General features: G+C 40.3%; 2 protein-coding genes across 7 annotated transcripts in view; both read left to right on the plus strand.

The window, feature by feature from the left end:
• The window catches only part of QARS1 (glutaminyl-tRNA synthetase 1), a 41,952-nt gene extending 40,874 nt beyond the window's left edge, over positions 1-1,078 (plus strand). The window contains exon 24 of the mRNA XM_058171234.1: positions 833-1,078. Coding sequence (XP_058027217.1) covers positions 833-883 — 51 coding nt within the window. The 3' untranslated portion in view covers positions 884-1,078. The remainder of the gene's footprint in view (positions 1-832) is intronic.
• Positions 1,079-7,172: 6,094 nt separating this feature from the next.
• The window catches only part of QRICH1 (glutamine rich 1), a 28,343-nt gene continuing 20,245 nt past the window's right edge, over positions 7,173-15,270 (plus strand). The window contains exons 1-2 of one of the 6 annotated variants that reach the window (XM_058169062.1): positions 7,173-7,196; positions 13,960-14,292. In XM_058169062.1, the coding sequence (XP_058025045.1) occupies positions 13,981-14,292 (312 nt within the window). In that variant the 5' untranslated portion in view covers positions 7,173-7,196; positions 13,960-13,980. Of the gene's footprint in view, positions 7,282-7,360; positions 7,389-7,480; positions 7,807-12,692; positions 12,837-13,959; positions 14,293-15,270 lie in introns of those variants that run through there. The other 5 variants (XM_058169057.1, XM_058169059.1, XM_058169060.1 and 2 more) reach the window with 5 other exon arrangements.

Genomic DNA, 15,270 nt, shown 5'->3' on the forward strand with positions numbered 1-15,270 from the left:
GAATTGTCCTTGTGTCTAGTTGTTCTGATGTGCAGTTCCCTATAGCATCGTTTTGAGAGTAGAAGTTTAAACTGCTTATGTCCAGAATGCGTGGGGTTTGTAGATATTTTCACAGCCCTCTTTCTGGCTTGTGCAGAATACAGTCCTCAACAGAAGGCAGATTGGTAGGCAGATTGTTTTTTCTGCAGTTCTAATTATCGGTTGAAGTCTGTGTCTGTCTTGTTGGGTTGCAGTGCCAAACCAGGCAGTTATAGAGGTGCAGATGACAGACTCAGTAATTCCTCTGTAGAACTGAATCAGCAGCTCCTTGGGCAGCCTGAGCTTTCTGAGTTGGCGCAGGAAGAACATTCTTTGTTGTGCTTTTTTGATGACGTATTTGATGTTAGGTATCCATTTTAAGTCTTGAGATATAATAGAAACTTGAAGGTGTCTACAGTTGCTATTGTGTTGTCTAGTATTGTGAGTGGTGGTAGTGTAAGAGAGCTTCTCCTAAAATCTGCTATCATTTCTACAGTTTTGAACCATGCTGCTACTGCCATTTTTATCTGGGCCTAATGGCTCACTCCCACCAGTACCAGGCAGGGCACTTGTTCCACCAACGCTGAGGCAGTGAAGCCACCTCTCCCTCATTCTTGTAGGCCAGATGATTACAGTACATTTCTTTTTGGGACCATGGGGCAGATTGATATGGGTTATAGGCCACTTTTGGCCCATGGACCGTAGATTGCTGACCCGCATTTATGAAGTTTTAGGAACAGGAAGGAAGGGTCATTCTCTAAAATGGACATGAAGATGGAGGAGAGGATACTGATGGCTTTTGTTTCTTCTACAGCTGGTGTTCAATCGGACAGTGACCTTGAAGGAAGATCCAGGGAAAGCATGATGGTGTTTCCCTAACAATTTCTCAACATAGACAAAATTGCTCGGATGTCATTTCTCCTTCTTTCTCTGGAGGGAGAGGGGGGCATACAGCCCAAACACAGTTTTCTACTATAATGCTACGGTTGCCTTAATGCACATCCTGAATACACAATCGTTTGCACCAATGATCATCATAATAAAAATGAGCTTGGAGAAATTCTGTGTTGACGATGATGGGGTGGGAGATTATGGGTACAATGGGCTAGCAGTCAAGATTGTGCAGACCTCCTTTGATGTTCGCATTTGCCTGTTAACTTTCGCATGACAGAAATCAAAAAACAGCATTTACACTATACAGGTGTCTGGCAAAAAAGGAGTTTGTTTTTGCCTTCAGGTAAGAAGGAAACCACCCACCTCTTGCAACACTGAGTTTAACTAAGCCCATTCTCAAATTTTCTATAATTATTTTACATGTTTCTTATTAATAATAATTTTCATATAGTACAGGGATGTAAAATTCAAGAACCATGGGCAGGGTCGGAACTGGCAGGGCCATCTTGGAAAATGTAAGGGGCTGGCCCACGTCACTTTGGCCCGGTCTACCCAATGTGAAGAGGAAACATGCCAGCAGTTTGGGGTGTGCTGTCAAGCTGGTCATGCCCATCCAGTCGGCCATGCCTCCCACCCCGGTCAACCACAGCCCTGATGTGGCCCTCAATGAAATTGAGTTTGATACTCTTGATAGAGTGTTGAAAGAAAGAGGACACCATACTATAACTTCCCTTTCTGCCCACTTTCTCACTCTACAGAACCAGCTACTTCAATTCAAGAATTAGAAACTGTGGCAATATTGGAAATGATACCATTAAAATGTAGGGGGGAAATTGCATATTTTAAAAGAACATTTAGAAACAGTAGTGAACAGCAACCATTCATTTCTTTCTTCAATGTCTTAGTTTGTAATGTTATATAGAATAGAATAGAATAGAATAGAACAGAACAGACAGTTGGAAGGGATCTTGGAGGTCTTCTAGTCCAACCCCCTGCTTAGGCAGGAAACCCTGCACCACTTCAGACAAATGGTTATCTAACCTCTTCTTGAAAACTTCCAGTGTTGGAGCACTCACAACTTCTGGAGGCAAGTTGTTCCACTGATTGTTCTAACTGTCAGGAAATTTGTCCTTAGTTCTAGGTTGCGTTTCTCCTTTTCCTCCTCCTAGGGAAGCTAGATTCACTTAACTGGGTTACCAACTTATCAACTGATTCACTTAACAACTGAGGCAAGGTCGTAAAATAGGGCAAACTTAACTCAGTTAACAACAGAAATTTTGAGCTCAATTGTAGTCATAAGGACTACCTGTATCTGTTCTTCTAATTCAACTGACGGCTCTTGTGCGACCACGATGTTATGCAAAAAAAAAAAAAAAAAAAGCCCTTGATACAATGAAAGGATTACAATAGTCTGTAGTTCACATTTAGGATTGTTGTGGCGTTCCCAGTCACATGATCAAACTTTGGGTGCTTGGCAACCGACATGTATTTAAGATGGTTGCAGTGTCCTGGGTTGTCATTTGGAACCTTCCTTAGGAGCTTTTGAGAAGCAGAGTCAATGGTGGGGGGAAGTCCGATTCATTTAACAACTATATCTTTCAATTAATAAGTAGTGATTTGCGTAACAATGATGGGAAAGGGTTAAAATGGGGCATGGCTCACTTAACAACTGTCTTGCTTAGAAAAAAAAAATTGGGTTCAATTGTTATAATTCAAGATATACCTGCTTCCTGATAATACCTATCCCCAAAGTAATGGATAACCTTCCCAATAGCCTCATGGCCTCAAATAGATGTTAAAGAGGAGTGACACTATCAGCAGAGGTCTTCAAACTTGGCAGCTTTAAGACTTGTGGACTTCAACTCCCAGAATTCTCCAGCCAGCATAGCCTAGCATAGCCGGCTGGAGAATTCTGGGAGTTGAAGTCCACAAGTCTTAAAGCTGCCAAGTTTGAAGACCTCTGCACTATCGGAACACAGAGGTTCTGAGTTGGATCTCTCTCCTATCAACATTGATCTGAACCATCTGCCCAGAAAGGAGGAGAACTATCACAACAGTGTGCTTGCCCATCCCACTTCTATACCCTACAGCCAATTCAAAAGGATACCCCAATCGGTGATGAAACCATCAAAGCATCTGGGAGGACCAGAGCAATTGCACCACTCCCTCCTGGCTCTTAACAAAAGGTCATTGACAATGCTATCAGTTTTTTACCTCAATAAAATACGATTTAAAAAACAACAACACAACCAACAAATCTGGCAGTTTCCTCTAATGTAAAAATGGGGGGGAGGGGAATTCTCATCTATTGTAGCTACTACCAAGAGGGACAAAAATACTACTGCTGTGTGTGTACATCTTATAAACAAAGCCAGGATCCCCAAGGGGCCAAAGCGGATCAGGAAACCTGCCCAAGCTAATGAAAGGAGGACGGTGGGAAGTAAGGAAGGTGGAGGTGTGAATAAGGTCGAGTGGGCAAAACAAAAGCACCTCCAAACAGCGCGCAATGCACAAGCAACAATAGTAGGCCTATCTCCTGCTCGAGTGAATGCCTCATACAAGCATAACCGGTGTCCGGGTGCCCCAAACTTCGCTCTCCTTTCCTCTTCCTTTTGTGTATTCAAGCAGAAGCGATCAGGTGCGCGGCTCCCCCCTGGGAGAAACAGCGAGTGACCTTTTCCTCCGACAGAGAAGGGGTGGAAGTGGGGGAGATGAACGGCAACACCCGGCGGCTCATCTGCCCGTCTTCCAGGCTGGATCGCCGCTTGGATCGTCCTTCGGCCGCTAACCTTTACCCTTTCGCGCCGCGGCGGGGCCCAGAGTTGGACTTGCTCTTTCCTCCTTTGCCCTCCTTCCCTTCTCCCAGGAATGCTCCAGCCTCGGGTCACTGCACCTTTAACGCCTTGCACATTTTCTGCTGTGTACAAACACCAAAGTCTAGACTGAAAGTTAGTAACTCTGGGCCCTATTTAAGGTGGACTGGACAGGGTTGATAGCCAGCAGGGTGAAAGTGCCCGGCCGAACGGTACTGGGCAAAATAGACTCTGGATCTTTGGCAAAATCTCACTCTGGCTCCGGTGGTGCTGTGGTCAGAGGACTGAAGCAGAGTCTTTGGGGGGGTGCGACCTGTGAAGCATCACCTGTTAAGGATGGTATGGGCCACCTTAAGGAGCAGTTGTTGGTGCTGTGAAGTGGGAGGTTGTTAGCGAGCACATGGGGATTTTAAAGCAGCCTGGTGTTGCCTTTAGCTAAGCTTGTCTCTTGGGGGCAAGAGATGTGGGACCCCTTCCTTGAAGGAGGTTTCCTCATTAGCAGAATGCTCCGGTCTATATAATGAACATCTGCTGCCAAAGGGCAAATGTATAGCTGGCATAGCTCCGCTTTTGTCCTGAAGAAATCTGGTGGGTCAGGATAGTGAAACATCTAAGAATTCCTGCCAGAGCTATCAGCCTGTGCCAGCATCATCTCCCACGGTATTTGAATGTGTGCTGCACAGCAGGTACCCATTCTTTTTATAAACCACTTTGTCTTTAAGAGTAGAATCTGCAGTATGTGGATAACTTTATTGTCTTCTAACAGTACTGAGACGATATTCATAGCAAAATCAGGCAAAGAGCTGAGTGTAGACTGCAGCATGCATGAAAAGTAAATATTATCCATCTCCCTTTAATGTTCTGTCCGATAAACTAATAAATTAATCCCAAGGAAAAAAGGGGGGAGTTTGCATTCGCTGCCTAAATAATTTTTGTTTTTAAATGGAAAGGCCACTCTTGGGTCAGGCTTATTAATTTCTCAGTGCTGGTATCAGATCTCTTTTGTGTGGTCAATCACTGGATTTTGCTTAGGGAAGACACTTCCAGAAAGACAGCTGTGGTACAATTATGTAGCTAAACTGCAGCATTTGGGATATAATACATGTAGCTCTTAATAAGGTTGTGTTCCTGCATTTGACATCTTGAGTCTTTTGGGGATTACTAATGATTTGTTTTTCTGCAGAATACAGTCTCTAAGCCTTGATAAATTTGGGCCTGCCTGTTTCCAAAAGTTGGTTCAAAGCTCTTTACAAAGCCCCCATTGCCGCCCAAATTTATCAGATTAAAAAAATATATGTTACAATTTAGTAGCATAAATGGCTCAATTAGGCTGACATGAGAGATACCCTGAGGTAAATTTGCCAAGGGGAAGTTTTTCTCTGCAAGAAAAAAGGGAGAGGAAATGCTTAGAAATTCTGTACTAATTTCTCCTTTGTGGTGTAGAATTTATTTTGCTACCTTGCAAAGTTCCCCATTCCCCTGTATTAAAGGCTGTTAGAAATGGTACTATGCTAAGACTGTAATCTTACCTACCCCCTTTCCAGATGTTTTGTAAATTGTATTTTGTATTTAACATGAGCTGTATCCTACATCTGGATTTTTTTTATTTGCATGCATTTCAAATGAGCAAGCAAGCTTCCTGCAATTGCTAATAATATTGGAAAAAATGAGGAGCATTTTAAAACGTATGTAAACAAAGATGAACACACACTCTTTTAACCTATAAATTGGTATATTTTGTTGAGCCTGAGGACAGGTTATATTAAACATTCACTTAGGAGAAATGTAGTATTATAAAGATTCCCAGGAAAACTGTAAAGTTTTCCTTTTTTGGTACAGGTATCCTTTCATTTCTGAGTCAGTTGCAATGTGGCCTAGTGAGATAGCTAGCCCTTCTAAGATGCTTCTATATGTTGCTCCAATTAGTAATTAATGGATTGTTTCTCAAACATGAGAACTATATTTCTAAATCTTTTGACAAGGCTATTCCTTGTTTGCCTACCAGAAAGTTTTTGCCCCCTCTCTACTCCCAGTGAGTTACATGCACCTATCAATGATGTCCATTTATTCTGGCTTACTTTTTTTTCTTGATAAATGGGGTTAGGCCTCAGTGAATGTAGATACCCACATTATAATTACAACAAAGGTATCATATCAATTATGTCTGAAGCAAGCACAAACCTTTGAGTTACCAGATTTTAGCACTATAGGGAAAAAAAGGAATAATAACTTTTGACAATGTGTAAATTTTCCTAAGCAGAGCTTCTCTTTAAAGAGTTTAAATTTAAATAATCTGTAGATTATTTTTTAGTGCTCCTGAAATCCATTACCTTCAGTATAATGCTCAGAACAGACACAACTTCAGTGAAAATTGCTGATTGGAAGGTAATTTGCCAGAGTGGAAACAGCAGACTTTATTTCCTTACTATTTCCGTCACTCCCAAATTGGAATTCATCTTAAGGGGGCAGAAAGAAAGCATCACTCTTGCTCTGCGATTGCATTACCAATATTAATATGCATATGGTATCTTGCTCATGGATTACAAATTGTGGAGCTTTTCTTGGATGGCAAATGAATAGAAATATTCTAAGTATTGAGTATGACACCGATAAAATGTATCAGCTCTGCTAGCCTTCAGTAGAGGTGTTAGAACTTAACTCCAGAAATTGTAGGTTGCTGGAATAGGATGCTGAGACCAAGTGCTCTTTCATAAGAAATAAATCCAATTCCACGATTAAATAGCAATAGGCTGTGTACAGTGTTTAGCCACTCCAGAGGGGAGCAGTTCTTTCCATGATTCTTCCAATCACTCGACTTTAAACACGTTATAAAAAAATTATTATTAATTTCCATGGTGGCAAGTGTGTATTTGAGAAAGTGTTTTGTAGAAATTTTCTGCAAAATTCTTAGTATTACAATTTGATGTTCTATGGACTGGAAAAAGTGAAAACTCATGTGATCTCACCCCACCCAATTTAGTTCCCAAGGCGCTTTAAATTCTCTTTGCCCGAGGCTGTCACTTATAATACGGGTGGAGTTTCTTGTGCGAGAGGTAGTATTTTAATTTTTGGAGGAGTATTCACAATGTATACGAGAAAACTGTTGTAATATATGGAGTAATCACTGGGCGAAGAGGACACCTGTCTAGGGCAGAATAGAATGACCAGATCGAGAAGTAAAATACTCGCAAATCTAGGACTTGCGAGGAGAGAAGGAAGCGAGAGGAACCAATAAGCCTGACGAGAGAGAGAGAGGGAAAGACTACAATCACCTTCCCGGAAGCTCTTTTTGTTCTTTAAACTTATTACTAACCGCTCCTCGTTGGGCGTCCCTCAAACGCCCCCCCCCACCGCAGGCGCTCGTCCACTTTAAGGCAAGGGGCGTGGCTCGGTTTGTAGGTCTCGCGCGGCTTGGCGGCGGTGCTGTCGCGAGCTTCGGGGCGGGCGCCGATTGGTTGCGGCGGGTTGAATGTAAGATGGCGCCCAGGGATCTGTGAGGGGGAAAAAAGACGCGGGGCCTGAGGTGGTGACGGCGCGAGGCGACAGAGGGGCCGGGGTGAGGCGGAGCTGAACTCAGTTGGGGGGATGCCGAGCCTTCTTTAAACGGGAACGTTGAGGCGCGATATTCCGGAGGGAGGCGCAACATTTGGTTTGGTGAAGTGTGTATGTGTGTGTTGGGGGGGGGGAAGGACGGCGACGGGAGGAGGTAGCGGCATAGAAGTGGAGGGGGGAGGGGGAAGCGGGCACGGGAGCGCGCTCCTGCGAACCCGGCCCTGGCTGTTGTGTGCCACCGCCGCCAGCGCGTGCACGCGTGGAGAGATTGGCGGCTGACAGGGCGGGATCCACTCGAGGCCTGCGCCGTTTCCCCGGGCAGGGCCCCGCCTTGCGTTCCCAAGCCTTCCTCCGCGCCCCCGCCCACTGGCACCCAAGGTGGGGAGGAGGGCCTTCTCGCCGCCTGTTTAACGCGTCGGGGAAGCCGCGGTGGAGAATTTATCGACGCGTGAGTGGGCGCGCTTTCTCTCGCCCGGGCGCCGACTCCGGAGCAGCGGCCAGGAGTAGGCGAAATTCCAGGATGAGGCCGGTAGGCCCTGGTGCGGCAGAACCCCGGGAAGAGGCGGCGGGGGGAGCGAGCCTCATGGTGCTGTGCCGGCTCCAGCCAAATTTCCTTGCCGCCGGTCATCGCGCTGGCTGTGGTGCTTACCTCCACCCTCGGCCTGGAGGCTGCAATAACGAAGGCGAGGCGGACCAAGGCGGGGCCCTTGAGGTCCGGGCCTTTTTCAAGAACCAATAGTATTTGTCAGGAGCTTTAAACTGCTGTATTAAATATTATACAGTGAGCTAATTTGTATTATGGAAGAAAGCTTCAAATAAGCAAGTGGGATTCTCAACATCTAATTAACTTTTATCTCCCCCCCCAAAAAAAGCCCCACATTTGTTCCAGGTTTCAAGTATTATGGTCTTCTTTAATTCACTATAACCTAGTTCTTACAGTATTTTCAGTAACTTAACTATTTAGGTCCTGGAGTGGTGGCCAACTCCTCCAAAATAGGACGACATATTTAAACATATTTTGTTTATTATGGGCAATGATAATAGACGTGGGAAAGAACCTGCCGAACGGTTTTTTTGCTTGCTTTCAGTCTGTGAGCCTGTATCTTTGGCATTGCTCCCTCTTGTGTAACTTTGAAGAGGAAATAGATGTGTTGGTGTTCAGTTTTATAAACTGGTGTCAACTTAATGGACTTTTATCCTGTCGGCCCTTTGGTTAGAGGGTAAGATATATATGGTGCACAATGCAACACAAACATTGTACCAGCTTGCCTTGCGCTTTGTTTCACAAAATGACTTGATAAATGAATTCAATGAGGAGTTGGCTCAGATGGATCTATGACCTGTTTTAGTTATCTAATTAGCTACCTAGAAGAGCAGTACTGTAGAAAGTACTATGGTATATTATTGTTGGCTCATTAAATTCCAGAAATCTTGCAATTTAGTGTATAAATGTTTAAAGTAATATAGCCATATAATATTTTCTATTATTGAAGTAAAATCATATTGCATAGGTTTCTCGAGCTTTAGGAACTCATCCAGAAATTCAGTGGACCCATTTACTTATCAGAAAACATGTACAGTGTGCTGTTTGGTTAGACTACATTGCCCATATACTTCATGTGTGTCTGACTTTATTAATGTCTAAAATTTTCTGATTTAACTGCTTGCTAATCTATTTCTTCTACCAACTCTAATGTTATATATCTAGTTTCTCAGCCAGCCATGCTGACTGGGGAATTCTGGGAGTTAAAGTCCACAAGTCTTAAAAGGGTAATGTTTGGAGAATGCTGAACAGACCTTCAGATATGTTGGGGTTTTCATTTTTATCCGTGATAAGTTAGAAATGCTGATAAATGTAACATTTATATAGATACAATACAGGTAGTCCTCGACTTACAACAGTTGATTTAATGACAATGACAAGTTAGAATGGCTCTGAAGGGTGGCTTACGACTGTTTTATAGTTACAATCTTTGCAGCATCCCCATGATCATGTGATCAAAATTCAGATGCCTGGCAACTGGTTCATACTTATGACAGTTGCAGTGTCCCAGGGTCATGTAATTATTTTTTGCAACATTCTGACTAGCAAAATCAATGGGGAAGCCAGATTCATTTAAAAACCAGGTTACTAACTTAACAACTGCAGTGATTCACTTAACAACTGTGGTAAGAAATGTCATAAAATGGGGCAAAACTCACTTAAATTCTCACAACATAAATTTTGGGCTCAATTGTCATAAATTAGGACTAACTGTAGTATCAGAAATGTAACATATATTTAGATACAATAGTACCAGATTGGGATATGGTGAAATAGGCTGCCTTCACTTTCTATTATCTGGAGGCTTTAATGGATCAATGGATGATTTCAAGAAGATAAAATTGCTTAGATTAGATAATCTTGAATTATCAGATGGGTGTGTTTCTAAAAAAATGTCCTAGCAGAACTTGATCATACAGTTTAATCTAACCTAAACTACTACTACACCTTATTTCTTGTTTCAGCACTGCAAAGCAGCTTATTTTTAAAATTTCTGTTCTTAATGTAAGAATGTATAATTGCATGTGCAAAAAATTTCTACAGGATTACAGAAGGAATATTAACATGAACGTTAGTTATTAGCTAGCACATAATTTGAAAAAATGTAAAATTGTCAAAATGCTCCCAATTTAATATTGTTATGTGATAGTTCAAGCCGTGATACGGTCTAATTCTTTGCTATGATGGATCATAAACTAGTGATTGGAGATGCAGTGGCTTTCCTCATACTCCTAAATAACAAATCTTAGCACTTCTGAGGAATATAAGCAAGGCTGACTGCACTTGCTAGAATTCAGTTAAGTCCAAAAATTTTATATCTGTTATAAATTAGTTACCAATAGTTTAAGCCTGCATTAAAATATATTAATAGTTCTGTTAACTAAATTATAGATTTTTGATTGGAGGGAGAAAAAGAGTAACTGGGGAGATTTGTATGAGGGAAGAGAGAATTTAAGAGTTGTATTTCTATGTAGTGTGTGTTTCATCGTATATGACTTGTCTTTGTTTTCTTCCTTAGTATTTTAAAGGAAACACATGAAATGTTAAAAGTTCTTTTCTTGGATTATGTTTTTATTTACAAGCGATCCTAGTACAATAATTTTATTTGGATTTCTTATGTTTTCATATAATCTTTAAGTAACCATTAAGTTTATCCCCTAGAAATACAGCACAATGTTTTATTTTCTCCCAATTCTGCAGTGTATTCTTGATTTCTTTTCATTTTTCAGAATTAAGACTAAGTGGCACAGTTTTCAAGGACAGAATACTATCCCAATATTTACTACTTTTTCTCAGTTCCACACTGATTCGTTTATTCGCACAAGTAAGGTATATTAAAAGTCCCCTGGGCAATAATTTGAAGGCTGTAGTGTATGCAATCCCTTACAGTACGTGTATCGACAAATATTCACAATCTTCTTTTGGATTATCATATGCTCCTTATTTCTTTAACTTGCAATTCAAGTAAATTTACAAAAACCAAACTTTTCCTTTTTCCCAAAACTCATATCTATTACATGAAATTTACCCAATTTTAAAATAATTAGTAAATAGATTTGAAGGCATGGCCCTTCTAACTCATACATATTAAGGGAAGATGGATATATGTTAGGTTTCTCCAATACTATATCTATGCTTGAAATATGTATTGGTAATATTTATTTACTATATTTGCTCCTGCTTTTTTATTAAACTAAAATTGGCTTTAACATTAGAGTAACTAAATGAATTAACAGATTAACAGAATTGGAAGGGACCTTGTAGGTCATCTAGTTCAACATCCCCTCCCTCAAGTAGCAGACCCTACACAATTATATTCAGATTCTGTGCTTACAGGGGGAAAACTGTTGCTGTAATAGTACTTTTGATTCCAGTCTTTGGCGGCTCTAGGAATAAATAGGTTAAATAACTTATGGCAAGCAGTTTTAACCCAACCCAGACTTTTCTACCTAGCCATATTTTTTTAATTTGTCTTGGGGCATGTGGAGATTTGAAACATATTGTGAATAAAATACTAAGGCATACATATTTGTAAGTGGGATTCCATGTGTAAGGGTGGAATTAGAATCACGATACAACTTTATCCATATTATTTTAAGACAGTCTCAGTTTGGTGTGAGCATCTGTGTAAATCCTACTAAACTTCTATTTTATTCAAATTTCTATAGCCACCTATCCCACAAAAAAGTAACACTGGACAGCATACAATAATTATTCATATTCATAGCTATTCCAATTCAAAATATTTCTTTTCTTCTAAACTTACATTTTTATTTGGAAGAACCATCATACATTTAAATATATTTAAAAAACTATTAGTTGGTTGATTTTTAATTAGGGTTGCCAAATCTTCCCTTTGACACACTATTTTTTTCTAAGCAAAAGTGTAGATGATACACTTAATCTTTATTCCTCTTGGGAAATTGTGCTTACTGGGTCAGCAGCTAGGGGAATAGAATCATTAGTTTTGGCTTGCAAGAGAAAGCTTTATCAACTGAAAACGTCATTGGAAGAAGATTTTTTTTTAAATTAAGCACTTTAATTTTAATATGTGCAGCTGAAATATAGAAGTATTTGATTTACTGCCTTATAGAGTGGATCAGATATATGAGTTACCTATAAAGTAACATTTTAATCTGATGATTCATTCATTACCCTTACTATTCAATTCCTGATACAAACCTAAAATGAAAAGGATAACATTATTTAAAAAGTTAAACTGTGGTTAATGTGACTCACAGTTTCTCTACATGTGAAATATAGCAATATTCAGTAATGCCTTAATACATTAAAAATGGTATTATATCAGAAAGAAATCAAACGATGTTAAGTATTGTAGTAGATTGTTAATGTATATAGTAGGAGTAGGCTGTAATAGCAGATTACTAAATTTAATGTAATTGGTTAGATCCAGATGTGTATGTGTACATGTTTGATGATCACTTCTGCATACTAATGGTTGTAACCTTTCTATCCTTTTTATTACCTGGTTATTGTTAAAGTCAGAGAAGGAACTTAATATTACATGCATTAGAATTTTCAGAAAAGGCTATATTACCTATAATGTTGTTTTGATTGACAGTGGCCAAGCAACATCTTGCATGTAATTGCATTTTTAAGGCCTGGATGTAATCCACATTGAAGAATATTCTATGGTTTAAACAGTGTAGGTTAACTAATTTACCTTAATTTAACTTTCTGCAGTTCTACTAGTCATAATGAGGAAGATGAAACTAGATAGAACAGTGAAATCCTACTCATCCCCTAAAGGAGCAATAATAATAATAATAATAATAATAATAATAATAATAATAATAATAATAATAATAATAATAATAATAATAATAATAATAATAATAATATAATAACAGCAACAACAACAGAGTTGGAAGGGACCTTGGAGGCCTTCTAGTCCAACCCCCTACCCAGGGAGGAGACCCTACACCACTTCAGACAATGGTTATCCAACATTTTCTTAAAAATTTCCAGTGTTGGAGCATTCACAACTTCTGCAGGCAAGTTGTTCCACTTATTAATTGTTCTTACTGTCAGGAAATTTTTCCTTAGTTCTAAGTTGCTTCTCTCCTTGATTAGTTTCCACCCATTGCTTCTTGTTCTATTCTCAGGTGCTTTGGAGAATAGTTTGACTCCCTCTTCTTTGTGGCAGCCCCTGAGATATTGGAACACTTCTATTACGTCTCCCCTAGTCCTTCTTTTCATTAAATTAGACATACCCAGTTCCTGCAACCGTTCTTCATGTTTTAGCCTCCAGTCCCCTAATCATCTTTGTTGCTCTTCTCTGCACTCTTTCTAGAATCTCAACATCTTTTTTACTTCGTGGCGACCAAAACTGAATGCAGTATTCCCAGTGTGGCCTTACCAAGGCATTATAAAGTGGTATTAACACTTCACGTGATCTTGATTCTATCCCTCTGTTTATGCAGCCCAGAACTGTGTTGGCTTTTTTAGCAGCTGCTGCACACTGCTGGCTCATATCTAAATGGTTGTCCACTAGGACTCCAAGATCCCTCTCACAGTTACTACTATTGAGCAAGGTACCACATATACGGTACCTGTGTATTTTGGGTTTTTTTGCCTAAATGTAGAACCTTACTTTTTTCACTGTTGAATTTCATTTTGTTAGATAGCGCCCAATGTTCTAGTCTGTCAAGATCCTTCTGTATCTTGAGCCTATCTTCTGGAGTGTTGGTTATTCCTGCCAGCTTGGTGTCATCTGCAAATTTGATGAGTTCCCCATCTATCCCCTCATTCAAGTCATTGATGAAGATGTTGAAGAGTACTGGGCCTAAAACAGAGCCTTGGGGTACTCCACTGCATACTTCCCTCCATGTGGATATAGGTCCATTGAGGACTACACGTTGAGTGCAGTTGGTCAGCCAGTTACGAATCCATCTGGTGGTGGTGCTGTCTAAGGCAATAGAGTGATGACAGATTTCAGGTTATGGTTAACTTCATATATTATGCATAGTTATTTCAATAGGTTTCTTGATAGTTAATAATAAATAGCTGTATGGAACTGATCTGAAGAAAGATTCAACTGGTTTATAAGGATGACATGAAGCCAGTGGTCTAGAGTTTAAACTCAGAATTAATAAATTATTGACTTTTTCTTCTAAGGAACCCTGAGGACTTTGCAATATGAATAATTCTTTGGAGAACACAATTTCCTTTGAAGAATACATCCGTGTGAAAGCACGAACAATCCCCCAACATAGGATGAAGGAATTCCTGGACTCCCTTGCCTCCAAGGGCCCTGAAGCCCTACAGGAATTTCAGCAGACAGCTGCTACTACAACCATGGTATATCAGCAAGGAGGCAACTGCATTTATACAGATAGCACGGAAGTGGCTGGATCTTTGCTTGAACTTGCCTGTCCTGTTACAACTAGTGTCCAGCAACAAACCCAACAAGAGCAACAAATACAAGTGCAACAACCCCAACAAGTCCAGGTAATGTTAACATTGCATGTCTATGGAGATTCTCAATCATCCAGGTCAAGGTTGTCCCAAAGATGCTTTTCAAAAGAAAACTGAACTTTCTTGTCTTTTCCTTAACATTTCACTTCTCACCCAAGATGCTTCTTCAGTTCTTCAGAGAGAAAGAGAAGTACAGAAATATAAGGCAATATTTTGTGATCTAAACTCTGATGGTTTTTAAATTGTAAGATTCTAGTTGCATTGTGTATAGAACATATGAATAAGTTAAACAATATTCTGTTTGCTAGTGATAAGAATTGTAATTCGAAAATAGGTTCTTCTGCCCAAATTCTGTTAGAACTTCTTTCATTTAATTTGCTTCAAAGGGCATTTACAATAGAAATCGCAAAGGGCATTTACAATAGAAATAGAAATCACAGAATATGTAGGTGCCCTTGACATTTACTTAAAACCAACAATACCATGGCATAGCATTGCATATTCTTACAATACTACAGAGAATTCTGATTTTAGTTGTGCTGCCTTGTTTGGATACTACTTAATTACCAGAAAAGTAGCTTCTGTGTAGCATTTATAATAGTAATATAAGTTTTTTGCTGTACTATACTGTATAATACAGCACAAAGACAAGTAGTAAAGACTGTATTTTCAGGCAGCGGCAAACTGGATATAAGGATGGTCCATATAGGTTGATTGTTGCCAGCTGGCTTTTGTTGTCAGTGGCCATAGATCAGGGGTCCCCAACCCCTGGGCTGCAGTCCACTACTGGGCCAAGGCCTATTTGGAACTGGGCCATGTGAGTGGCTGGCACACCTTACACAAGCAGCAGGCTTGCGGGCACTCACACGCATACATGTCAGTCCTCTGCTCATGTAAGTTGTGCACATGGGCTGGCCCACCATTCATGCAGCCCAATTCCCCTCTCCCCCCACCCCCAAGCAGGGCCGGCAAGCTGCAAAGATTGGGAACCCTTGTCATAGATTGCACACC

The sequence above is a fragment of the Ahaetulla prasina genome, chromosome 2 (genome assembly GCF_028640845.1).
Source record: "Ahaetulla prasina isolate Xishuangbanna chromosome 2, ASM2864084v1, whole genome shotgun sequence".
NCBI classification, from domain to species: Eukaryota; Metazoa; Chordata; class Lepidosauria; order Squamata; family Colubridae; genus Ahaetulla; species Ahaetulla prasina.